This window comes from Elgaria multicarinata, chromosome 13 (genome assembly GCF_023053635.1).
Source record: "Elgaria multicarinata webbii isolate HBS135686 ecotype San Diego chromosome 13, rElgMul1.1.pri, whole genome shotgun sequence".
In the NCBI taxonomy this organism is placed as follows: Eukaryota; Metazoa; Chordata; class Lepidosauria; order Squamata; family Anguidae; genus Elgaria; species Elgaria multicarinata.
The window spans coordinates 11,716,620-11,742,467 of NC_086183.1; the positions used below are offsets into that span (position 1 = coordinate 11,716,620).

The window sequence follows — 25,848 nt, forward strand, 5'->3', positions numbered from 1 at the left end:
GGTCTTTCCTAACCAGCTCGTCTCTTTTGGATTATAGCTCAAAGGGGCATGGTCAAATAAGAGAGGCTCCGAATTTGCCAATCCCTACAGCCATAAAAGTATCCTCACCAACTGCTGTGCAGTGCTCTGTGGACCATTCTATCCCAGGTAAGGACATTTGTTCCTGAATTGACCCTGCACCTTAATGTTCAATAAATGAACCTGAATCATCTTCATTTTGTGTTTGTGTATGTGAACCGGAACCACATTCAGGTGGGAACAGAGACTGACTAGCAGCTATTCTAGACTATTGGAAGATGCTGCCTGGAGAGGAGGTGTGTTAGGGACAGAAAAAAGACGGAAGCTCACTTCTACGTGTGAATTGTGGGATTGAGGAGGGATGTTTCCTTTTCTCTGCCATGGGTGCCTCCCGTTCCTGAACTGTGCTGCTGTTCATGCAGGGAAGAAACAGAGGGACGCAGCCAGGATGTCAGGAACAGGCAGATGGCCCACCACCCTGAGTGAAATGGGATTGCAGGCATGTTCCCAAAGGGAGTTGCTAAGTGCAGGAAGTATCCATACTGGCTGAGACAATGGCTGCTGCTTCGTTCCAATGAGAGAGTTACTGAAACAACATGAACACGTACACACCCCTGTGCAAAAACATGAATCTGGGAAGATGGAAGCAACAGGGAAGGGTCAATGAAAGAGGTGGGAGAGCTAAGCTAGTGGGAAAACAGGAAAACTAGCAGTGAAATGCTGAAAGATGTAGAGCTGTCCTGAGATGTTTTTGTGTGTGAGATAGAGAATCCAAATCTCCCCTTTCCTCTCACTAGGAATGTAATTTCCTACCCCTTAATAGCATACACAGTCTGCCTCTTGAGGCAGCCACCTCATTCAGCCCAACCTTGGAAATACATCAGACTTCAGTGTCTGAACATGGGGCTAATATTTATTTGTTTGAAGCATTTCTACCCCCCTCTTCAGTCAAAAAGGCTTCCAGAGTGGCTCACATATGCTCAATGAAAACAAGACTGTCATTGCCTACAGTCTTTCAATCTAAAAGATATGACACAAAAAGGGGGGGAAAGATGAGGAAAGAAGGGGAAGAAAAGCAAACTCAGGGCAGTATCCAGTGCGAAGCTACTGCTAAATTATGTTGCACTCACGTGAATTCCATCGCACTAATGTAAATGACCCCTAGCAGAGTGGCGATAGTGCTTGCTGACACAACAGTGTTGCGCTAGAAGTTGTCTATGCTAGCGTATCTTAGCAGAATTTACGGAATAGCCCCACTTTCCATCTCTCTCTGCTACGCCCTCTTTGTCTAAAGTACTGACGCTCTTATGGGAATTTGTCAATGGCTCACTGGAAATTCCTCAGGATAACACCCAAGTCCAGCTAGCCTACAGTTCTCCTATATTTACAGTTGCAGTTTTAAACTACCTGGCCCCTTGCTGATATCATAACTAACTTCATGTAGTCACAAGGGGGCAGAGTTGGACAAAAAGAAAGATGATTCTAACATTTGCACGTGGCATTTGTGGGATGACTCCTCGTAGGATCCATGAGTACATACAAGAGGAATAGTTGTTAGAAAGGGTCAGCCACGTAACCATGCAACCTTTTTGGAAGGATCATTTGAGTGAGATCTTATGCTTCTATTAGGTCCTATTCTTGGTATTATCCTCAAAACAAATTATAGAGAGATCCACTTGGTCCATATTTGTTTTTCATATTTACAGAATCACAGCAAAAATTCATTCCTTGAATGCCAAAGAGGCTTTAAGCCTTTGGATCAAATTCTGCTTGTCTCCTGAAAGTCTAAGAGAGTCCATGATACTTCATGAGCCAGTGTGGTGTAGTGGCTAGAGTGTTGGACTGGGAATCTGGAGATCCGGGTTCTAGTCCCCACTTGGCCATGGAAACCCAGTGGGTGACTTTGGGCCAGTCACAGCCTCTCAGTCCAACCTACCTCACAGGGTTGTTGTTGTGAGGATAAAATGGAGAGGAGGAGGATTATGTACGCAGCTTTGAGTTCCTTGGAGGAAAAAAGGCGGGATATAAATGCAATAAAAAATAAATAAAATAAAAAATAAATGTGCTTCTCTTCTGGCAGAGTAGAGGGCAGGTATTCCCAAAATAGGATGTAAGCATAGCACTCCTGTTGAGCAAGCCTGTGGTCTAACGACTAGTTAGAATTCTTCCAGTTCAATTTTTTTTAAACCAATCAATACTCTCATTGCTTTTCATACCAGTGTCACTGTGAACCCCCCAGTTCATGTCTTAAATATTATAGCACTTTTAAGCAAAAAAGGCTCTCAACGCGGCTTACAAAAATACTTCTTAACACAGTCCCTGCCCATAGACTTACAATCTAAAAAACATGACACCAGAAGCAAAGGGGATTGGGTGGGAAGAGGGGGGGGAAGCAAATTCAGGGACTAGATAGTTGCAAAGTTCAGCAGTTGCTTCCTTTCCCTCTCCCTCTAATACAGATCCAGGCATGATGGAGAAGTGCCTGGCTGCTGCTTCCTTTCCCTCTGATGGCCTCAGCAGTGACAGTTGGTAGCAGGAGGGGTGGGGCGCTCTCAGCTGGAGCTGGATCCAGGCATGTTGGAGAGGTTAAATATGTAACACACCAATATGACTCCCAGTCTAAAACTATAATGGTGAATAAGCTACTACTGGCCCACGCAAAACTTATTTAGTATTTAGCTGCAATTTAAAAGTAGCTCCATTGGGCAGAACGCCGTATCATCCAAACCAAGTGGAAAAGTTGGTTGAACTTCGTTTACTGGGTGCTAGATTCTTATCTCGCTAGTGGGGGGCTGGAGAAATTTATCTAAATATCCCCATTTTTGGCTTGCTCTAAGGAGTTCTGTGATGATTGGATACTTCTGGCCTGCTTGATGTTAAAATGCTAACTGCAGATTTTGTTTTACAAAGGTTCATATATGTTTTTATTCCACATGTTCTTGTACTCCTAGTGCATGGCTCCAGAATAGATAGTGCCCCTGGTTTCATTTTTATTACCCAAGTGCAGATTGGAATTCCCACCTCATCTATAAACAAGTGAAAAAGAGGGATTTTGCTGCTCATTTGGCTTGTTAATTACCAGTCTAACTCCTTTACTTGTTTTTCTTTCTCCCCTTGCCTAGTCTAATAGACAGAAGAGGATTTATCCAGGCAGATGCTGGGACCCCGTCCACTCCTAAGAGTGAAATCCCTTCCTTTGGAACGAAATCTGATGCCAGCATGGTATGAGCCAATCCTTAGCAGTGCTGACACATAGTCCTGTGCCTATGTCTACTTCCAGCTGGTGCCTCTCCTTCATTTAACATTTCCTGGGCTCAGGCAGGACAACCTTGTGTGGCAGAGCTTCCAAAGTTCCTACTCAAACCATATGCCATCGTCTCTTGGTTGATTTTTATTTGGTTTGGTGTTTACCCAGTGGGATTTACCTGAACTTTGTGGACTGTTGCAGTTAAGCCTCTAAGTGGGCCCTACTGTCACACAGGAGAAAAGAGGGTTGAAACTTAGAGCCAAAAATGCCCATGGTTGGGAGATGCCAGCTTCTTGAGAACCATCCATTCTTGGAGGATCCGCAGCAGGAATTGGTTGAAAAGAGCATAGTCGTTTGCACGGGGATCCGGCAGTGGGAAGGGGTTGGGGGAACAGAGGTATCATCTCCCTAAACTGCACTGCAGATTATTTTAAAACTTGCTCTTTGGTGAAAGTGGACATCTTTGATGTTAGTCTGTCTTTCCTGCCATGCCGCAAGAGCACCATGAAGAATAATGGGTGCTTGCCCAAGCTGTAAGGCAGAGAGGTGAACCGTTTTGAGGACACAGCACTCCTTGCCTAGCAGCTAGTGTGGCTTGCTAAGCTGGTTTGCCTGGGAAGACTCTCCTGCTCCTCCTACTGGTGGGAGTTAGAGGGATGCATAGAGTAGAAGATCCCTAGGAAGGATCATGAGTGCATCTATTGGATCAGTGGCAGAAAATGGTTTCTCACTCTGGGAACTGACCCAGAGTTGTCCTTTGTTTCAGTTGAATGAGGACTACGACAACAGGCTGAACACAGCCCAGTGAGGTTATTTGTTTAATAGTTAGAAGAAAATTAAGCAAACCCATCTGAGTTTCTGAAATGATGTCAACAGAGGGGGTGCATAGTCACCTGGTGTGTACAGATAGCAGAGCTATTTTTGTGGGGGCTGAAGGTCTGTACATAGAAGACACGTTGACCAAAGGCTGTGTTCAAGGAGGAATCCAGAGAGAAACCTTCCTGCATTATCCAAAACCAAATTGATTTTTTACTGTAGGAAGTTGAGTCCATTCGCTTGGATTGTTGACCAATCATATAAAGAGGGAAGCGTCGTGATCCTTCCTATTGGACTTACTGTGCCTCCCATCCTGTTGTGTGAGCCTTTGACGTAAATAGGAATGCTAAAGACATGTTAAATACTTGAAATGTGTTTATTAAAAGCTGCTGGGTATTTTTGCACACATTTTGTAGATTTTTCTAAGGTGTATTTTTTTTAAAGTGGTTTTGCTATATAAAAACCTGTGTTCAAGGGATTTAGAAACCAGGATAGATTTTTTTAAATTATTTTTTACAGCAGTGGAATTTGTGTATCAAGTAATTACAAACAAAAGGTTGTGTAAGCTGTTATTCCCTGGTCTCTACCAGCCCATATGGACTTGTGGGGGCTAGATCTTCCTCATCCCTATTGACCTAGAGTTTGTGAGAGACAGTTTAAAATCTCAAAGGAACAAATCAAGTGTGTGAATGTGCCTTCTCTACCCCACTTCTGCAGAGGATCAAGAAAGCTTGAACATTACGGGGCTTTTTAAATTGAAATCATTGAGGTCATATCTCAGGAATTTGCCCTAAAAGCTGTTAAGTTAGGGATTGGAGAAAGAACAAGTTGAGTCTTCCCTTTTGCTTCTTCAGGGCCAGGTGTGACATCCATCAGTGGTTTGGAGTAGCACCACCCCCTTTAGCAGAATGTCCTTGAAGGCCAACAGTGGCAAACAGGCACGTGGCAGACTTCTTCCATTGATCACGCACAATGTCAGAGAGATTTGTAAGGCTGCCCCAAGATGGGCGGCAACTTACCCAACCCTGTTAAAACAGAATTGTCACAGTTCCTTCCTCCGTTGTTTGCATGTGCATTTTGCGGGGGAAGGAGGTGATTACCATTTTCAGTGTCGCATACTTTGTTAGCTGACCTGCACCTTTTTCCATTCTAAGAAGAGTGGTGTTAATAGAGGAAGCATTTCTGAGCTCTCTTTGCACCTATGCCCTGAGTTGAAGCAGCTCCTGCAGGAGATCAAAGGCATTTCTATGCCTGCCTGTTTTTATTTTATATCGTGATGATGATTTGCGTATGCTTGCTGCACAATCTGTTTGCCTGACAAATCAGAATTCTTACAAGAAAGACAGAGGAGTGCACATAATCAACAATCCCTTTCTAGAATTTGGAGCTGCACTTAAGAGCACCATACCAAGACATTCTGATGGGGTTCAGAAACTTCACGGCAGCTTCCAGCTATCAAATGTCTGGGCTAGAATGCATGATCCTCTGCCCTTTGGACTGCATCCGGATGGGCAGCATTTGGCTCATTCGTGGTGCAGAACTGAAGGTTTTGCTAACGGACACCTCTTGGAGTGTTGCTGGTCTCGGGAATTTCTTATCCTGTGAAATATAGGCAGTTCTAAGCAATATGCCGGCTGATATATGAGGCAGGTGCTTGTATTCTGTGCCATTAAGGCATGTGCCAAACCCAAGGATGTGGTGGGGGCATTCCCTTGATAATAACGGGCTTGAACCTTCACGTTCAGCCTGCAGAGGCTGCTGTGCCACTTCTGCCGTGAAAGATGCTTGGAGCCATGATGAGAATCTTTCTTTCTTTCTTTTTCTTGCATCACCTTCTTGAGCAGCTGCTGTTCCCAGTACAGCTGCATTAACAATCTCCTCTGTGATGGTGCACTTCCAAAAGTAGCCTTTCCATTGAGGCCCATATAGCTCCGGCATTACGTGCAGAAAGGCTTGCAGCTTTGCTTTCAGGAGGTGTTCATAAATTGGAAACACTCTTCTTCCCCCCTTGTACAGCTTTCCAGGAACATAATGAGAAAGGAGGGAGAGATAGTTCCTGGCTTATATAAACTAGGCACACCAATTGAAGCCCATCCTCGACCACGCTTTGAGAGGGGTAGCCTTGTCCACTTCTCAGGGAAGGAAGCTCTTCTTGTTGAAGGGGAATTTCAGGCCAACTTTCAACACACAATCACATTCTTAACGTTTGTGTGAGGGGGGGAGGCAAGGACTGTAGCAGTGTTACCTTTGTGTGGGGAAACTCTCTTGCGGTATTGAAGCGAGTTCCCTTTGTTACTTACTTTTGTAATAAAAAAAATACTTTTTAAAGAGTTAATTGCTTTGGGTTTTATGTTTGCATTTCCTTTTGTCATATTAAGATGGCCGCTCTTTGGTTACATTCTGTGGCAAGACGCTGAGCTTAGGGCAATTCATCTGCCAGTTCAGGCTGTTGCCTGCATGACCGTTCTAGAACCTAGCGGGCATAGGAGCAGTTGCTGAGCATTCTCCCCTGTGGTTGGGGAATATCTATGGAAGGGAGGGGAGGGGACAGGGGGAGCCTACTCTCTATGAATTGAAATAGTTTTGTAGTAGAGTTTCAGAGTAGCCATAACTTAAGCTGCCCTCTCATTGGCCAAAGTGCATTCCACTGCTGATGGACAGCACTCTGGCTCTTCCTTCTCTCCCCACCCCGCTCCCCATTCTACTTCCCAAACCCCGAGACTGCCATGGTGCATAATCTCTGGTGTCTTCTTCAGGAGGATGCTTGCCAGGACTTTGCCATATCTTGCACTGCCTGATGGGATAGCCCCTCCCCACAGGATGGGTTAGTACTGCTCTCTGAAAGTTAGCTGGTAAGAACGTGGTTTTTTTCCCCTCTCGCCCTCATCCAGTGAATCATCCCATTCTCACCGCATGAGTTGCTTCAAGCCTGGAGTCCATCTACCCCCCCCCCTCCAGTCTGTGTGGCTGTTGTTGTGTGCCTACAAACCATCCCACCGGTAGCTTAAGCCTTGTGAAGAGCTATGAGGCCTATGGGTAGCAAGGCAGCCTGCAGGTGTGGAGGGTTTTGAGCAAAGTTCATAGTGCCTTCTACTATCGCATCCCCAAAAGGTGACAGGCCCTGTGGTGCTAAAGCTGTCATTACATGGAACATGTATGATATACTTACAGTTTTAGGCTATGGGTCTGTCCACTTTCTCCGTGATTGCTTGGAGGACAGAAAAATGAGAACGCCCGTTGAAAATGGCTTCCCGTGCACCAGTGGTTACCATGAAAAAATAGGAAATAGAACAGAAATCTCTAGGTGATCTCTCAGCTGTGCAAATTGAGTTGCAAACTAGGGGTAGAATAGAGGTTGTACTAAATGAAGATGCCTGAGCACCCCATTTCAGCTACTTAGCAGTTAATTTCTAAAGCCTAGTAGGAGATGGCTCTTAGAGTAGGTTATGATATGGGATACAGGTCAAGGATGAAGAAGGGTTGCTGCACACCAACCACTTGCCCCTATTTTGTAATAGAGGGATGCTGTGTTTTATCACCATGGTTAGTTAAGGTGCAGCATAGACTAGAAGGCATCACTTTGCATTTATATAGTGCTGTAGGGCACAATCCTTTCCATGTTTAAGCACAAACAAGTCATACAACTCCCACCATGACTTTCTGGGACTCGTAGGGCTTTTTTCTGTCTAAACATGCATAGGATTGGGCCCTTAGAATTCTTGAGGTTCTTCACATTATCTCAGTATTCCTTATCGCCAGAGTGGGCAGAAGGTAGATCTTCACATGTTTGGGATTTCAACTCCCAGAAGTCCTGTGCCAGCATGGCCACTGGTCAGGAATGCTGGGAATTGAAGTCCTTGTTAATTGAAATAATTTATTTCAGAGTAGTCATAACGTCAGCTGGCCTTGAGTGGCTTGCCTATTGGGCCCACTCACCCTCAGTGGCTGAGGTGACTTTTGAACTGGGGACTTCCTGGTTTCCAGCTCCATCTCTTCACCATTACTCCATGCAAGCTCTCAAGATGAAACCCCAGTTAATGTTCAGGGTGTCCGTGCCCCAAACTCTCGTGTAAAGCCAGGACCTAATGTGCCAACTTGGCCCTGCTGTTTAATGGCTGCTGCCTCCACCCTCCCTGGTGCTCATTTTGTTGCCATCTCATTTTCCCCAAAATGAGACGTAATCCTTTCTCATGTGTACGTGTGTGTATTGCTGGTAAGTAATTATCAAGACGCTTTATTTGTTTAATGACGATGTTGAATTAGATGTGTAGATGTTCCAGCAACTAACTATTGTCACTGCTGTCCATTTGGTTCCCCTCCACATCCGAATCCTATTTGGAGTCTGTTCCGAAAGAGAAGAAGAATGTATGAAAAGTTCATTGTCTGTGCTGGGAAGTACTGAACTCTTGTATAACAAATGAAACATGCTATGTGCCTTGAGGTTTTGCGATGGGCTAAACATGTTAACGTTCTGGAATAAGAGACAAATCTGGCAGACCTGCAACTCGTAAATGGTGATATTTTAATGTTTATTTGGCTCGAAGTGCTGCTTTCACCCAGCTTCCAGGAGGATTTGCTGCGACTGCTTCCTGACAAAGATGGTCATAAGATTTTATGTAATTTGCGGGTTAGTTTGTATGTTACCTTTGATGGGGAAAATGCATGTAATCAGGCCTGCTTCTACCCTTTCTCATCTCTCTCCTTTTCCCCGTATCAGCAAAGAGAAATCTGGAGAAATTTTCTAATATCTCGCTCTTTCTTTTCCTCTTCTCTCCCCCCACCCTGCCCTGGTCTGCCCCCCCTCCCAATACTCTAGCAGGGAGAAGCTGTTACTGCTCTCTTGCCCCCCATGGCAAGAGCAACCAAAGGGAGGATCAGCTGAAGCAATGAGGGTTCTGTTAGCTGATAAAGCCAGCTGTCTCTGTTGTGGCTGAACAGGCAGCAGTAATGGCATTCTCCTTGCTGAAGTGCTGGGCAGGGCAGAGCAAGGGGAGTATTAAGTGCTGGGTTGGATTTTCCAGCCTTCTGCCTATATTCACTCCCAGGGGCAAGCCAGAGTGGTGAATCGGACAGAAGCAGACTTCATTCCAAGCAAAATGCAGCTTGATTCCTTGTGTTTCCCCATGGCCCGAATGCTCAGGACCTGAAAAAGTCTCTCTTTCCATGGTGGTCGTGTGCACAGTGTGGTGAGATAGGGTAGTCCTAAAGGAAATGCCGATTCCTGCAGCTCTACAGAAAGTTGGCTGCCTGCATGTCTGAATTGATGGGGTCCATTAGATTGTCCTTTGCCACCCCGTTTCTAGTTTTAAGATCCACCAAGAACTTCAGGACATTTCTTCCCACCTCTGATGTGGCAACAGAAGCTGTAGTTAAAATGGCTGCCAAGGAAGGTCATGAATTAAAGGGCTTGGGAGGTAACCCACACACTTGGCCTCTGCTTGTATCTTGCTATATAAACGTCATGAGAAGGTATTCTTTTCTTGTCTACCCCTCTCCCTCCCGGACCCTTGCATGCCCATGTGTCACATTCTTCAGAAACCATCTCTTTTTTTGCTTTCCTCCTACCTAATCAAGCTTGGTTTGAAATTCCTTTCTGTGTTGGTCTGATGTACCTTATATAGCTCCCTCTCCTGACATTTCTCCTCTCCTCTCCAAATCTTTCATAATGAAGAGTGGTCCTTACCAAAATGGCGCCCATTCCAGATTTCCCCAGATTGCACTAATTTCCCATTATCTATTCCTTCTTCTTCTCTAGCTTCCTTGCAGGCGCTATTCCTTTAACCTTCTTTCTGTCTCTGGTGCTTCCTTTTACTAATCCTCTTCTTTTCTCTTCTTCCTTTTTTCTCCCCTTTCACTGCTTGGGAACATCCAGTGTGTCCGGGGCACAAAAGAGCTTTTGAGGATCCTCTGCGCCTCGTGGCAAAACCCAAGGCGAACCCAAGAGGCCCTGTCCAATATCTGAAAGTACAGCCATTGCCACCACCTGTGCCTCTCTACCTTCCAGGGCTATGTAATTTTTATATTGCTGCATCTCTTCCCGCTTCATGGCAAGCATAGGGAGATGCCACCATGCACAAGGAAAAAGCTATTCCAAATCCTCGAGGCCTGGAGGTGCTCCTGCCGTCTGTAGGGTTTGAAGCTTAAAGCCATACAAGCCACCTGCTGCAAGTGCAATAACAGGCATCTATTGACACCCATATCTGGGGGGAAATGGACTCCAGCAACTTAAGCACACCAAGGCCATGAGAGGATTCCTATATCTAGCCTTATTCTGCAGCAAAGATGTCTCAAGGCTTCAAAGTCCCTGGGAGATGTTTTTAGTTATCTAGATGATTGGATATGCTAGTCTAAGACACCTCCTCTTCCCCCAACAGTGTGGTGTCTAGCCGCAGAGGAGGCTCCATTAAGGCTGTATTTGCACTTGTGTTTAATGTATTCCTTCTTGGTGCATATGGTCCAAGTTTGCATCTGTTTAAATACAATGTGATGCACTAGAACTGTGAGCCAACTCAGGGCTCTGTGTGTGTGTGTGTGTGTGTGTGTGTGTGTGTGTGTGTGTGTGTGCGTGCGTGCATATGGTAAAAACACAACATGGTAATGGATGCAGAATTTGATTTCCTGTAAATCTTCAAAATATTTTTTTAAAGCCAGGTCTAAAACGTATAGGTTTAAAGAGATGCTTTCAAGTATGTGCTGTTTCTGTGGAAATCTCAGAAGTCAGAAGGGTGGTGTACCCAGATTTATGGAGATTCAGTGCTCTACATACCTCCCTTGATCACTGGTGAAGTCAGGATTATGCAAATTTATGAAATACATCATGTAAAATAACTCAACTTGCATTATTTATACAAGCTGCACAATTTAGCTTTCCTTGGTGCAGAATGTTCATGGTTTTGTTTGCTTTTCTCGAGCAAAAGTAGACTGCTGTGCCTGGCTCTGTCCTGGGCTACCGTGGGAGAATGAGGAGGGCCTGGTCACATCAGTGCGCAGTCCCAGCCTGCTGAAATGCACAAGTGCAGCTACTACAGCCTGCAAAGCAGGAACTTTCAGAGGTTGTGGATTAAAAACCTGAGCTGCTTTTTCGAGCTCCGTATGAAGAGACAATATGCACAGCCCCTGGGTGTAGTTAGTTTGGAGTTTGTACTTTTCAACACTTAACTTGCTAATAAGTTAGCTTGTTTTTTTTAGGATTGTTCTAGATTCCTCTCTTTCCTCCCCACCCACCCCTCAAAACAACTAACAGTATATTATAGTGTTTAACTGTTCCTATAGAGAATTCTGCCCTTGTCTCACCGTAAGGTCAAGGAGCAGAACAGAGAACAGGGAGATTGTCCGGAAGCCCTAAATACAGAACAAAACCAACCCCGTTGGGCCCCCTTAACTGTAGTTACGTAGGGTTTGAAATCCATTTATGCCTTTCACTTTTGTAACAATAAAATTTCTCCTCTCCTACTCCATGGCTGTCTGGTTTCTGTGCTAATTCAATGGAAACATCCTCTTTATGTTCACCTGTGCCTGTAGCTATCAGTTTCCCTTTCCCTTCTTATGCTAGAGTGCAACATACACGGCTCTGTGTTCGCCTGTGTATGTGTGTGTGCCTGCGCGCCTCTTCTAGATGCTTCTAGAGGAGGCTTGTATTATATGTTATGGGGAGTAGGATCATCCACTTACAACACTTCTGTCTTCTTGCACCATTTCTACCCTCTTTTTTCGCTCCAGAAAAAAAAAACATTAAGGAAGAAAGGATGGAATAGCTGCACAATGTCTTTTGATTGGTCATCCCAAGAGCCTCTGTCTGGAAGAACCTAAAAGCATAAGTATTTGGATGGTGACTCATGGGAGCCTGCTCAGCCTTGGAAGCTTATCAGGGTCATTTACAAGAAGACTAGTAGTAGCAACCAAGCTTCCTAGAAAGACGGGGTTCCTTACTACCAACTTGTGCTCATTTCTACTGGCCACAGGGTTTAGTTGTTGGAGATGCTGGGTGCCTTCTAGGCAGATATGTTGAGTGCCCTGTAGGCAGAGATACTAAAGGGGTCAAGTTTTACACTCTGTAGTAAAGAACCTTCTAATGGATCCCCTCTTTTGATGGGCCATGGCAGGTAACAGCGTTGCAACCAGTGACTTAGAGCTGCAATTTAAATTTGTCACTGTGCCACAGTTTAGTAATGAGTAATCGAGAGCACTGTGGAAAATTAAAATAGCAACTCTGGAAGCTGCATCAGGATGTTGTATGCAAACTTTCTCAATCCGGTACCTTCCAGCCCCCAGCATTTCTGACCATTGACCATGCTGGCTTGGGCTGATAGGAGTCATAGTCCAAAGCAACTGGAAGGTGCCAGGTTGAGGAAGGCTGTTAGATGCTGATTCCAAGTGTGGTTCTAGGTCTCCCACTCTGTTCAAGTGGGACTTTTGCATGCAGAACATCCTAGGTTTAATCTTTGTCATCTCCAGGTAATGCCAGGAATGACCTCTCTCTGAAACCCCAGAGAGCTGCTGCCACTTAGTGTAGGCAATACTGAGTTAGATGGACCAACGGTCTGACCCAGTAGAAGGCAGCTTCCTATGTTTCTAAGTGGAGCAGAGACTGTGCCCCATGTCAGTTAAGAGTAACCTAGAACATACCTCAAAGAATCCTCTACAATGTGCAGAAGCTCTTGGACAATGAGGCAATCTGGAAAGGGATTTCTCGACACACAACATCTGGAAACGATTTCACTATACTGGAGCAAGACCTGGCTTTTTTTTTCTTTTTTGAGAGAGAAGTTTGGGTGACCTTGGTGCAGCACATTGGTTTTTCTTAGTGGAGAGTGAATGCAGCCTGAAATTTGATGAAATGGGGCACCCCTCCTCTTTATAACAACAGTGTGTAGAACAGAGGTGCAAAGTTGCCGCCCAGATGTTTTACATCCCGTCACGCCTTACTGAGCCTTGCTGAATTGGAGTTTGAGCCTTCCCTTATTAATTAATTCATTGCTGTGTGCTGTACCCTTACAGCATAAGCCAAAAACTGCACACAGTTTAAAGGCTGGTTGGGATGGGTGGGAAAGGCAAAGATAAGAAGGGCAGTATGTGAGCAAAGGCAGTTCTATTATTAATTCAAACTTTGTTGTGTTTGGTGGCTTGAAGCGTATGTTTTGTGGGAAAGGTGGGTTCTGAGGTAGTAATAAGACATCAGCCAGATCTCAGATCTGTGGCATCCTTTCAGCTCTACAGTGAGGGAAACCAAGCTCATAAAAAAAGAGAAAGAACTGCAGTTAGGTCACTGCCATCATTATGGCTTGTCAGCATTACCCTGAATGGGTTGTGGAGCAGAAAGAGAATCTACGTTGCTACTCTGCCTTTAGGGCTAGGAGGAGTTCGGATCTTCCCTTAGCCATAGCTTCAGTAGATGGTTATAGCTGAGCTTGCAGGAAAAAGAAATTGTAGCCAAGTCACTTACGAATCGCCAAAACTAACTCATGAAAAAAGGACACCGAAGTGCATGAGCAAATTCATATATACAGATGCACATTAGAATTATTAGAATTTAAAGAGGAATGCAGTCCGTCTTGCCATAGTTGAAAGAGTGAAACCAGATGACCTGTCAGTGTGCTGCTCAGGTGCTGTTGATGGTCAACCGTCCTTATGGATTTTTTTCTTCTTTTATCCAGAATTGTACAGGACAGGCCTTCAAATGAAGGATAGTCCTCTGGAAGTCCTTCAAATAATGGAATGCCCTGTGTAAAAGAGGACACATGGGCACCCTACACCTTAGCCTCAGCTCTTGCCTTCAATAGGTGTAATAATATTTTTTGTTGACCTTACACCGTCTTTCAATGCTTGAAAGAGCTCTACAGATGCTTAAGTGTTCTCTGATGTGGACATGGCTGATAACCATAAGACAGAACCTCCAGGTACAGAGTTGGCACTACTCTTTCTAGTTGCAACAGGTTGGTCACTGTTGAAAGGATGATGCTGAGATGGACTTGTGGTAAGACATCCAAATTGGTGGCCATCACTACATCTTGTGGTAGTGAATTCCATAGTTTAATTAAACGTGCTGTGATAATTGCTTGATGCCAACAGGTATGCCAGTGACTGGAATGCTAGTCACAGCTATGCAAACCAGTGACAGCTATGCAGACTCCTCTGCTCAATTTGGAATTAGCTCAGCAACTATAAGCTTTTTTTTTTTTTTTTTTGGCAAGGATTCAGAAAACCCTTGTCTGTTTTCCGAGAGTTCTCGCCCAGTTTCAATTCTTTATTTAGACCACCAAATAGCACTGTTCCCTGAGCAGCTCACAAACATAAAATAGCAAAGAACAATATTAGAGTACAATATTGTAAAATAACCAAATTGCAGCATTGAAAAATGTCAATGGAGAGGTGTAATCAAGTTTCTTAACACAGCTAAAAATATAGGAAAGGTAAACAGCAGATTACCTTTAAATGTGATTTTAAAACCACATATTTTAAAAGGCCGGTGAGAATAAAAACATCTTTACCCAGTGGTGCCAAAGTGTCTGTAAAGAAGGTAGCAGGCAGCCCTCTCTGGGGATGGCAACCCACAACCTGGGTGACTCCACCTACCTCGTAACGGTATATCAGTGCTGGTGAGGCCATGTGCATGCACACCTGATATTGCACTCTTCTTCAACCTGGTGCACTCCAGATATCTTGGGACTGGACCTCCCATCATCCCTGGCCAGCTTGACTATTGGCCATGTTGTGCAGGAGTGATGGGAAGTATAGTCTAGGGTGACCAACTGTCAGGATTTCCCCGGATTTGTCCTGTTTTTTGTTCTTTCCATGGTGTCGGGGGATTTTCTATAATTTTCAATAATGTCCTGGAATGACACACCTTCCCCTTTAAGGCTGCCATTAGCATGGCAGGAGGGAATGACATGCTTTCTTGAGGCACATCATTCCCCCACCCTGAGCTCCAATTGAGGTCTTAAAGGGGAAAGTGGGTCATTTGTGGACATTATAGAAAAGGCCCCAATTGGAGTGGATGGTGGTGGTGCAGAATGAAATCCTTTCCCCTCCTCCACTCCAATTGGGTTCTTTAAGGTGGCGGGGGAATAACGTACTTTCTGCAGGACTCAGAAAGCTGCTTCCCCCCCACACACACTAGGTGTCCTCTTTTTTGGTTTCCCAAATATGGTCACCCTAGTATAGTCCAATGCATATGTAAACTGCCCAGAGAGCTTCAGCTACGGGGCGGTATATAAATGTAATAAAATAAATACTGAGGGCACATGTTGGGGAAGGCTGTTCTGCTCTATTGCACCCCCCCCCCCAGGAATTGTACTTCTTAGCAGCAGCAACAGCAAGAAACCAAATGGAAATTACACTACCCAGAAAAAACGTACTTGGGAAAAGAGGGTTTTAGATAAGAATGAGGGACAATTCCTACGTAAAACAGTCCAGAGAATCGATCCCAAGAGAGTGATGATGCTCACTGAGGCCTTAGCTAGACCAAGCTATATCCCGGGGTGAACCCCGGGATCATCCCTGTGCGTCCAGATGATGCACAGGGGATCCCGGGATCAGGGAGGGATCATCCCTCCCTTACCCCAGGATACAACCCTACACTCTGGGCCTGCTTTTTCCGCAATCTTGGGCTGAGCCCAAGACCACAGAGCGTGTGGTCCATTTCCTTGGGTTTACCCAGCTCCACGCATGGGGCGCAGCGCTCCTCAGGAGCACTGCACCCATTGGGGGCAGGGTGGGGGGAGCGGGGAAAGTAGTTAATTTTTTTTTAAAAAAAAACTTACCTTTGCGCATGAGCGTTTGTGCGCTCCGTCTCCTTTAAAAATGATTTTAAAAATGGTGGGCGCAATGCCTCTCTTCCTGAGGTCACTGCACCTTACGTGTAAACGGGGGTGACATCTTGCGTTAATTCCAATGTGAGGTCTCCCCTCCTCTTCCCCGGACTTTTAGGTAGGTTTAGCTAAGGCCTGAGTAATAGCTGGTGAACTGGTCATGTAGGTCACAGCAATTACTATTCCATCAAGGACAGGCGCGGAGGACCTCCTTTGAACCCCCAGGGGCCAAATTCTACCAGCCTGGGGTCCCAATCCGGCCCTTTGGGCTAAGCCCTCTTTCCCCCAACCATCTATCGATTGGTGGTTTCTTGACTTTTGCAATTCCCCCTTCCCCACCCCATTCTAAAACGTTGAAATGCCTCCTCTGCTTAGTTATTGGCAAGAAGTGTTTTCAGCTAAAGCATGTTTGCATTTTTGGCCTTGCCCATTTTGCTTTTGGCCCCGCCCACCACTGCAATGCAGCCCCTGAAAGCTTCTCCATAACATGAATTTGGCCCTAGGTCTGAAAGAGGTTTCCCCACTGCGGTCCAAGAGTAAAGGGTAAACCGAAAGACCTTTGGAGTCCTGCAAAGCAGTTGGCTTCCTCATTCACAGCAGTCAGTGAGTTAGGAGGGGTTTAACATTTAAGACCTTTTGTGAATATGTTTGCCAAGCAGCTGGCTTTGGGGGCCCTTGTTTGCACAGCGATGTGACTGCGCAGACAGAGGATCACCCAATATCTAATTTCACTTTCCAAGAACTTTGAAGGGGGGAATGTTCGATGCATAATACAGTGCCATTGCTAATGGCAGCCGAAGCTCTATTTTGTCATTAAAAAGTGCTACGCAAGCGTATAATTAAGTGTACTGCGATTCTGCAATGAGATACAAGACACTCCCTTGAGAACCTACAGGAATGTGAAGAGGTGGCAACTGTAGCTCAAACTCCTATCTTAGTGCAGAATCTGGCAGCTGTTTGAGTCCCAAATACTTAATTTGTTTTCCTGTGACATTCCTTGTTGTAACATTTCTGTGCCACTTCCTCTATAAAAAGGCAATTGTACAATCAAGAAATCAAAGTTGTTGTGCCGGTGATAAGTTGTGCAACCATTTTTCACACACCGTTCCGAGTCCCAGTGGTTTTGCTAGCTGGGGAAAGAATGCATATTTCCCCGCAGCAACTCTGATTTGTTGTGATTTGAGTGCTAGGGGAAATGCCTTAGCCTTAAAACAGAACAACTTCTTTGAGGGAAAAAAGTCTGGAACTTGCAGAACCATAGAGGCCTGTTCAGAAGACACCTTAAACCACTGCTTTAACCATGGTGGTTAAGCTAGAAAGCCAATCTATGTTCAGAAGACACCTTAAACCATAATAATAATAATAATAATAATAATAATAATAACAACAACAACAACAACAACAACAACAACAACTTTATTTCTTACCCACCTCTCTGATTGGATCAAGACGAACAACAACAAACAAAATACACAAAATACTGATTAAGAACGTGGCATACACTGTTTAAAAACATCCTAAAAACATAATAAAAATATCCTAAAATTTCCCTGGATAGGCCTGCTGGAAGAGAACAGTCTTGATAGCTTTCTTGAACGCTAAAAGACTGTCAAGCTGATGAGTCTCCTCCAGCAGACTATTCCATACCTTTAACCACAGTGAATAAGGCCTTTTGCTTTATTCACCATGGTTAAAGCCATGGTTTAAGGTGTCATCTGAATGGGGCCTAAATGAAGCTGCTTGATAGAGAGTCCAGATCAAGGCTATGATGGGCCCTGGACTAGCACTAGGTCCTGGGGGTCCCTATTTCTCCCCAACTTTGAATCCAAGCGCATGAAATTTGTGTGTGCGCGCGCACCGCATGCAGAGTCAAAAGTACCTTGTGCACAAAAACTACAAGGAAAAGAACATACTATATATCTTAGTGCAGCTTCCCCCAACTTAGTACCCTCCAGATTTGTTGGATTACAATTCCTATCATCCCCAAACATTGACTATACTGGTTGGGGTGATGGGAGTTGCAGTTCAAAAACAAACAAACTGGAGGACAACTGGTTGTCCACGTGCCCAATATTTCTCTATATGGTAAATTTCTATGCCACCCTTCAGTACAAAACTCTCAGGCCTGTGTACCTATTAAAAGAATCAAACAACATTAATAGCAACTGTAATAGCAAAGACCACTGGTGGGTGCTGACAAAAAAGGGGGGGCTAGTGAGACACACAAGTGAAGCATCAGCATGTGCAGGGGTGAACCACAAAGTGCAGAAATATAGAAAAGAAGAAATTAAGAGAGCAGAAAACAAGCACAGCCCAATGAAGACTGATTGTGCTCAGTGGTCACAAAATGCAGGGGAAGGGGGATGTAATGGAGTGTGCTGGAAAAGAGCACAGCCGGCGAACTGAAACCCTGAAAAAGGAGCACTCCCCACTGCAACATTTTGTCACAGTTCCTGTTTGTGTAAACCGGAATCTTAAAACACAAAACAAACACAAGCAGTGGTCGCAGAAATCAATACAATTTGGCGGAACAGATATAACATCACTATTAAAATGATCTTTACACCACATTTTGGAATGCCCGAGGAAAGAAGATTTTGCCTGGTAATGAAATGACATCAGAGTTGGCACCAGGCAAGTTTCTTTGGAGAAAACATTCCATAGACAGGGTGCCACGACCAAGAAGACCCTCTCCTTCAGTCGCCACCCACCTCATGTCATGGTGAGGGGGTTCAGGAGAAAGGCCTCCAATTGGAGGTAAGATTCAAGCAGATTCACAAGAGAAGGTCCCACGCGTTTTAGGACTTAATAGTGAACTATCCACACTTTAAATTCTGCCCAGAAATGGACCAGCAGCCAGTGAAGCTTTTTGCATGCCTGTAAGATACACTCCCTATGGCTAATCCCATTTAGTAGCCTAGCAGTTGTATTTTGAACTAGGTGAAGTTCCCAAGAGGTCTTCAAAAGCAGCCTCACATATAACACATTGCAGGAACAACATTATCTACTTGAGAGCAGTGATTCTTAAACTGTGATCCAGGGACCATCAGTTGTCCTTGGTACATTTTCAGGTGCTCTCCAAGGCCACAGTGAAACCAATGGAGGAAACTGCTGAAGGGCCAGAGGCTTAGTTTCCATCACATGCTGAAGAGGCAACCCATGTTTCTGCCATATGCTGAAAAGACAAGCCTGAAAAGTACAAGCAACTGCAAGGGAAACAGAGAACGAATACTCCACAACTGTGGAAGATTTTAGTAGGACATTATGGGAATTTAACTATAGTGAACACTTGTATGTGTCGGGGTGTCAATTAATCTGAACATTAGGAACATAAGAGTCCTGCTTGACTAGAACAAAGGTCCATCTAATCCATCATGTAGTGGCCAGCCAGATGCCCCCTGGGGGCAATAGAAGGACTTGGGGGCAATAGCCCTCTTTTGCTATTGTTCCCCATCATGCCCAACAGGCATCCTCCATAAATTTGTCCAATCCCCTTTTAAAGCCATCTAAGCCAGTGGTCATCACCACATCTTGTGGCAGTGAGTTCCAGCGATTAATCCTGTGCTGTGCGAAGAAGGACCCATGTCTGTCCTAAATCTATTGCAAATCCATTTCTGGCAATGTCTAGATGCTAGATCTTGGTCTGGAGAATGGAGTGGCCCTCAAGAATACATTGCTCTTGAAATACCTGAAGGGCTGTTATGGAAGGCAGGACCTGATCAGATGGGCTTCTGTTACAGGAGTGTAGATTCTAGTTGGTCATTATGAGACATTTCCAGAGCAGTTCAACAATGGAACCAATTAAGGTGGTGAGCTCTCTCTTGCCGGAGGTCTTCAAGCAGAAATTAGACAGCCCTCTGTTAGGATTGCTAACAGCACATTCTTGCATCAAGGGATGTGCTAGATAGCCGGCAAGCCCCTTCTGCTTCTGTGGTTGTATTCAATGAAACATCCCTGCTACAGTTCTGGAAAGGTCCTTGAAGGTGTCCAGGCATGCTTTGGTACTCCTGGCTTCTTCTTTTCCACCGCCGTAGGCGTCGCCTGCTCCCACCCTGTCTCGGGTTGAAAAGAACGTCTCCAAGTGCCGGTCTGTGTCATTGGATTAAGCCACGATGAAGGAGTTTTGCTCACACATCACTTGCATAGATTGGCCATGAGTCACCCCCGATGGAACAATCACTCTCTAACTGGAGCGGCTGACTTATCAGCCCCGCCTGTCTCATCCCATGGCTAACCTGGGATGTATCACCCAAGGCCCCCAAAGCGCTCTGCAGTGCAAGGAATTTGTCATCGAGCTGGCCTCCTTCTCCAGCCCACGCCCTCTCTTCTTTTTGGCAGTGTCAGAAGAAAGGAAAAGTCTTCCCTTGACAAGCGGGAACAGGTTTAGTTTTGAGAGAGAGAAACGTTTTGATAGCTCCACACGGGCTGATGCGGAGAATAGTGAAGAACAGACGAGAATGTACTGGAAATGTTTCTTAAAGCCTCTTTGTAGGGAGTGTGCATGTGTGTGCGTAAAAAAGAAAAGAAAAATCCAGGTGGGAAGTTACTGGTTGATCTTGGAATTCTATTTGAATCTGGGAGTGGGCAGGCGAGAGGGAGAAAGAGGAGAATTGCCAAAAGAAGAAGAAGAGGAAATGGAAGGGCTTGTCTGTGATGTTTTTCTATTGTGGCCGTTTCACATATGTAAATCATCACGTAAGACTGCAATCGTCAAGTGTGAACAGATGTGCACACTTACACATACACATCTCTCAAAAGACAAGTCCGATTCTCCCAGTCAAACAGTAAAGTAATTGTTAGGTGTGGGAAATGCATTTTGGAAGCTTTTTTTAAAGGCAGACACTTGCTAACAAGCGCAGTGCTCTTGAGTCCACACAATTCCTGCTGCCTCTAACTGACGATCTTATTGTGTTCCATTGCATGTGCAGATTTGTATGCATTTTATCCTGAGACATGCATTTTTGTATGCATTTTATCCTGAGACATGCATTTTCGTTTGCATTTTTTCTGAGACATGCATTTTTGTATGCATTTTATCCCAAGTAGTGTTTTTTTAAAAAAAATTGCCTAATAACAAATGTTCACTCAGCGGATTACAAAGTCAAAAGGATAACATACAAAACAAATAGTTAAAAGAATAAAATACAGTACAAATGACAGATAGCATGGGAATATATACATGCAGAGACATATCTAAGAAAAGCTGTAAGATCTAAAAACTTGGCCTTTAAAATCCCTGGGAGAAAAAGGGCCTTTGCCTTGGGGAGGGCGTTCCACAATGAGGGGGAGCACATCTGCATGCGTTTTAACCAAAAATACACATTTTATATACATTTTGGTACATTTTTCTGTCTGAGAACTGTATCACAAACTTTGGAAAAGTGTGAAAGCCAAAAGATGACTCCATTCTGACGTGCGTGTTAGGCCTGGAAATGGGAATCAGGTCAGTTTGCTTAAAAATGGAAACCCAACTAACTCCACAAGCATATCTATTAATAGCCATTGCTAGAATTGCCCTCTGTGAATTTGTCTAAACATTCGTTATTAAGTGGATTAGAAGTGTAACAAATAAATTTTAAAAAGCCCATCAATGACTACTAGCCACGACGGTTAAGTGAAACCTTCATGTTCAGGGGCAGTGTACCTTTTAGTGCCAGATACCAGGGACAGACAACAGGGTAGGTCTATTGCCTCCAGCCCCCTGACTGTAGATTCCAGAAGCATTTGGCTGTCCACCATCAGAAACTAGACTAGTTGGCCTTTTGGTCTGACCCAGCAAACCTCTGCTGTTCTCTGGGACCCTTCTTCTGGGAAGAAGTAGATTTTCACTGCTGTCTGTTGATTCAATGTCAGGAACAACTGCACAGGCCAGGGCAGGGGCAACAGAGATCAGAGGTGCAACTGGGTAATACTTATTTATTTATTTTTATTCTTGCATTTATATCCCGCTTTTTTTTTTCCTCCAAGGAACCCAAGCTGGTGTACATAATCCGTCTCTCCATTTTATCCTCACAACAACAACCCTGTGAAGTAGGTTGGGTCCGTGACTGGCCCAAAGTCACCCAGTGGGTTTCTATGGCCGAGTGGGGACTAGAACCCAGATCTCCCGACTCCCAGTCCAACACTTTAGCCACTACGCCATATTGGACCCTGGATTTGATGGTCTTATGGGGAGTATCTTTAAATGACCATCTGTATTAGTTCAGTCAAAAGACTCACAACCAACATTTCTATCAACCTGCCTGGTCACTGAGGTCATAGACCTATTGTGCGATTGGAGTCCACCAGGGGAAGAGCCTTCAGTGTGGTGGCCCCCCTCCTAGGGAATACCCTGCCTCTGGAGGTCAGGCAGATGCCAGCTTTGTATTCCTTCCAGCACCTCCTGAAAACATTGTTGTTCCAGGAAGCCTTCTCTTAATGACCAGCTGTGGTTTATTTTGCACTTTGTTTCTTTTAAAATGTACTTTTAATGTATTTTTATTCTGTCCGCCGCTCTGAAATTTTGAATGGGGAGCGGTATATAAATACTGTAAAAAATAATTTCTGTGTCCCCCCTGCCCAGCCACCATTCTATGCTTTACAACTGCTTCTACATTCCCGATATATCTGACAATCCTTTTAAAACAAAAATACTTTAAGCATCTGCAGTTTTGCATTTTAAACTCACTTAAATCAGAGGACCGTCATGACTACAGGGATAAAATAGAATTTGCTTCTGCTTCCCCCATCACTTGCTGCCCCCTAGGTGGTCATTAGGTGTTTCCCTGGGCTGCAAGAGCCTGGATTTTGGCTCTAACATCCAGCCCTATTTGTGGGATGAAGAGAAGGGGATCAGTATTTTACTGTATTTTAATATCCATTTGCCTTGACTCACGTTTTCTGAGAAATGGTGGTGGGATTTCATTTCATTTTATTCATTCCATTTGTATGTTGCCCAGTACTCTCTGGGCAGTTTAAAAAGGGTGAAATCCTTAAAAGTCCAGTATTCTGCATAAAATAAAAACAGTTTAGCTGGAAACATAAACAGAACACACACACACACACACACTATCCCATAACCTGATTTAAAACCTATCACATATGAGTCCCCATTGGCAATACACATTTTAGGTTTTCTTTTAGGGTTCTTTTTCTGTTTGCTTTAGCAGTGTCACGGAGATCTCCACACATTTACTGACACTACTGGCGCTAATCTGGATAATAACCCAGGAGGAAGGGTAAGGATCCAATTAAGGCTGCAGTCCTTATCTAGGAGTAAGCCCCATTGAACTCAGTGAGCCTTACTTCGAAGTAGACATGTATGGGGCTGTGCTGTTAATCAAGTGATAAAGCCTTTCCTGGGGAGGTACCACTTCAGTCTGTACATGGTTCCTCCCTCCCCAAATTTGAATACCTTCTCTCCCCACCCTCCAAACTACCCCCCGCCCCCGGATATGCAAAACCAAGATGTCAGGCCAAATTCCCAGCTGAACCTTTCTCCCTGACATGCTAGTTTACTATGTGCAGGGTTTTAATTATTTTCTTTTTAAAAGGCAAAGCATTCAAACGTGCCACCCCTCCACTCTGCAGTGGTGCATTCCAGGAAAAGCCTGACCGCTCGATTCCGCTGGCCATATAACCCGGACACAAGTTCACAAGGCGGGGCGACATTTCACAAAGTCTGAGGTTCATCGAACTACGGCAAATGGAGGTTAGAAAATGAGGAAGATCGAAAGGTATATTACAGCCTTCCCCAAGGCTGGTGTCCTCCAGATGTGCTGGACTACAAGCCCCAGCATTCCTGACCATTGACTGTGATGATGGGAGTTGAAGATCAGAACAGGGCCAACATTGGGGTCGGCTTAGGGTTGGTGCACTGCCCCCTGGAGGGAAACCAAAATGCTTTATTTGAGCTCCTACCCTGTGGCTCCATCTTTTCTTTTTCTACTAAAGCCTTCGCTAGGACAAGCGGTCTCTTGCCCAAGAGGTCTCGGAACGGGCTGCATTTCCTCATCCTTAGCAGGTACGCATTCATTCACTCTCTTGCTCCAAGGTGAATCACGGCAGCTTTCCTTTTAAGGAGCGGCTGCACGAACGGAAGTGGGGGAAGGGTTCATTGAGAGCTTCTTCACCACGCCTTGTTCTTGCTCCAGGCTGAGACGCCAAGCCAAAAGCCGATCCCAGCGGCTGAACTCAGCAGAGACTCTGACGGCTCTCCAAGCAGCTGCCTGATCCCTCTCAAAAGCCGGCCTCCTCGCCCAGCGTTCCCTTCCACAGCCCCCACGATGGCCAGGAACCACCAAGTGCAGAAAGCCAAGCTGGCCGAACAGGCCGAGCGTTACGAGGACATGGCGGACTTCATGAAGGCCGTGGTGGAAGATGGAGCAGAGCTCTCAAACGAGGAACGCAACCTCCTCTCCGTCGCCTACAAGAATGTGGTCGGCTGTCAGAGGTCCGCCTGGAGGGTCGTCTCCAGCATCGAACACAAGACCGAGGAAGGAGACGACAAAACTCAGCTTGTCAGTGAATACCGGGAGAAGATTGAGAAGGAGCTGAAGGGTGTTTGCAACGTTGTCCTGGGTCTGCTGGATAAGCATCTCATCCAGAAAGCCAGTGATGCAGAGAGCAAGGTTTTCTACTTGAAGATGAAAGGCGACTATTTCCGCTACCTGGCCGAAGTTGCCACTGGCGATGACCGCAAGCAGATCATTGACAACGCCCGGAAAGCCTACCAAGAAGCAATGGACATCAGCAAGAAGGAGATGCAGCCCACAAACCCCATCCGCTTGGGCCTGGCCCTCAACTTCTCGGTCTTCCACTATGAGATCGCCAACGCCCCAGAAGAAGCCATCAAGCTGGCCAAGACCACCTTCGATGAAGCCATGGGGGACCTCCACACGCTCAGCGAAGACTCCTACAAAGACAGCACCCTCATCATGCAGCTTCTCAGAGACAACCTCACATTATGGACCGCAGAATGCTCAGGAGAAGAAGGGGGAGAGGCTGCCGAAGAGCCCAAGAACTGAACTTTTTAGATCGCAGAACGACGGTAACTCCCCGTCTCAATCTCTCTCTTTTTTCCTCCCTTTCCCAAGCCACCCTATTTTTATAAGATGTGTCCCCAGCTCCTGAAAGTTCCGGCTGGGATTTAGACAGCAAAAAAGGGACTGATTCATATGCACGGGACTCGAACGTTTATCCGACCCTCCTCGCGTGGCAGCTTTGGGGTTACCTCTGTCCCCCCTTGGCCCCTGTTCTTCTTGGTGTGTGACCCCTACTGCAGCCTGGAGCGCCTTGCTTTGTATAAACTCTTGGGTCTGGTGCAGCACTCGGTTAACACAAGGCTCGTCCTGACTTGTCACAGAGGACTGAGATATATATTATATAGATATAGATATATTGTTTCAGTGTTTAACTGTTTACAAAAATTAAAACATAACCAACAACCTGAGAAGCTAGATGTCGTTTGGCATGGCAACGGTACCAAAATAGGAGCTGAGCCGAGTTAAAACAAGAGCGGTCACCTTTGGTTCCAATTCTGCAGGGTTTTCTCACCCTTAGCATCCTGTTGTTGTAAGAAGATGGCGGTGGTGGGTACTTTGTGGGGCGGCTGGGGTGGGCAGCTCTTCTGAGTGGGTTAAGAATAGCAATCTCACGAGGGCCTCTTTGTTACTGTGTTACTGAGTTGGTTTGCTGCCGTATTCTTTCCCAATAAAAGTTCCCTTCTACGCCTGCCTTTCGTAGTTCTGGTCTTTAGTTTTTCGATTTCGTTTTTGCCTCCCAGGGCAGGAGGAATGGGGTGGGGCGGGGTGGAAATGTGGCATCCAGAACCTGTTTGCTGGCGTGCCGTAGGATGGGAACCGGAGATCCCGAAAACTCACAAGTCTAAGCAAAGCGTACAGAGAGCAGGTTGATGCACGCTAGACAGCTTCTCTCTGGCGCGTCTGAAATCTGAGGCGCTCCTGAGAGCTTCAGTGAGGG

General features: G+C 45.3%; 2 protein-coding genes across 9 annotated transcripts in view; both read left to right on the top strand.

Annotated features, from left to right (window-relative positions):
• Positions 1-24,101, top strand: part of ZDHHC18 (zinc finger DHHC-type palmitoyltransferase 18) — a 50,516-nt gene extending 26,415 nt beyond the window's left edge. For 2 of the 8 annotated variants that reach the window (XM_063140482.1, XM_063140477.1), the window contains exons 7-9: positions 38-147; positions 3,141-3,240; positions 23,421-23,931. In XM_063140482.1, coding sequence (XP_062996552.1) covers positions 38-147; positions 3,141-3,240; positions 23,421-23,552 — 342 coding nt within the window. In that variant the 3' untranslated portion in view covers positions 23,553-23,931. Of the gene's footprint in view, positions 1-37; positions 148-3,140; positions 6,417-6,837; positions 6,934-9,953; positions 10,425-23,420; positions 23,932-24,020 lie in introns of those variants that run through there. The other 6 variants (XR_010026090.1, XR_010026091.1, XM_063140478.1 and 3 more) reach the window with 6 other exon arrangements.
• Positions 24,066-25,603, top strand: SFN (stratifin). The gene has a single exon (XM_063140492.1). It carries the CDS (start codon positions 24,153-24,155, stop codon positions 24,891-24,893), a length of 741 nt encoding a protein of 246 aa, XP_062996562.1. The 5' UTR covers positions 24,066-24,152; the 3' UTR covers positions 24,894-25,603.
• Positions 25,604-25,848: the final 245 nt, after the last annotated feature.

What these genes read in the sequence shown, in the direction of transcription:
- SFN (XM_063140492.1), top strand. Translation starts at nt 24,153, where the DNA reads ATGGCCAGGAACCACCAAGTGCAGAAAGCCAAGCTGGCCGAACAGGCC.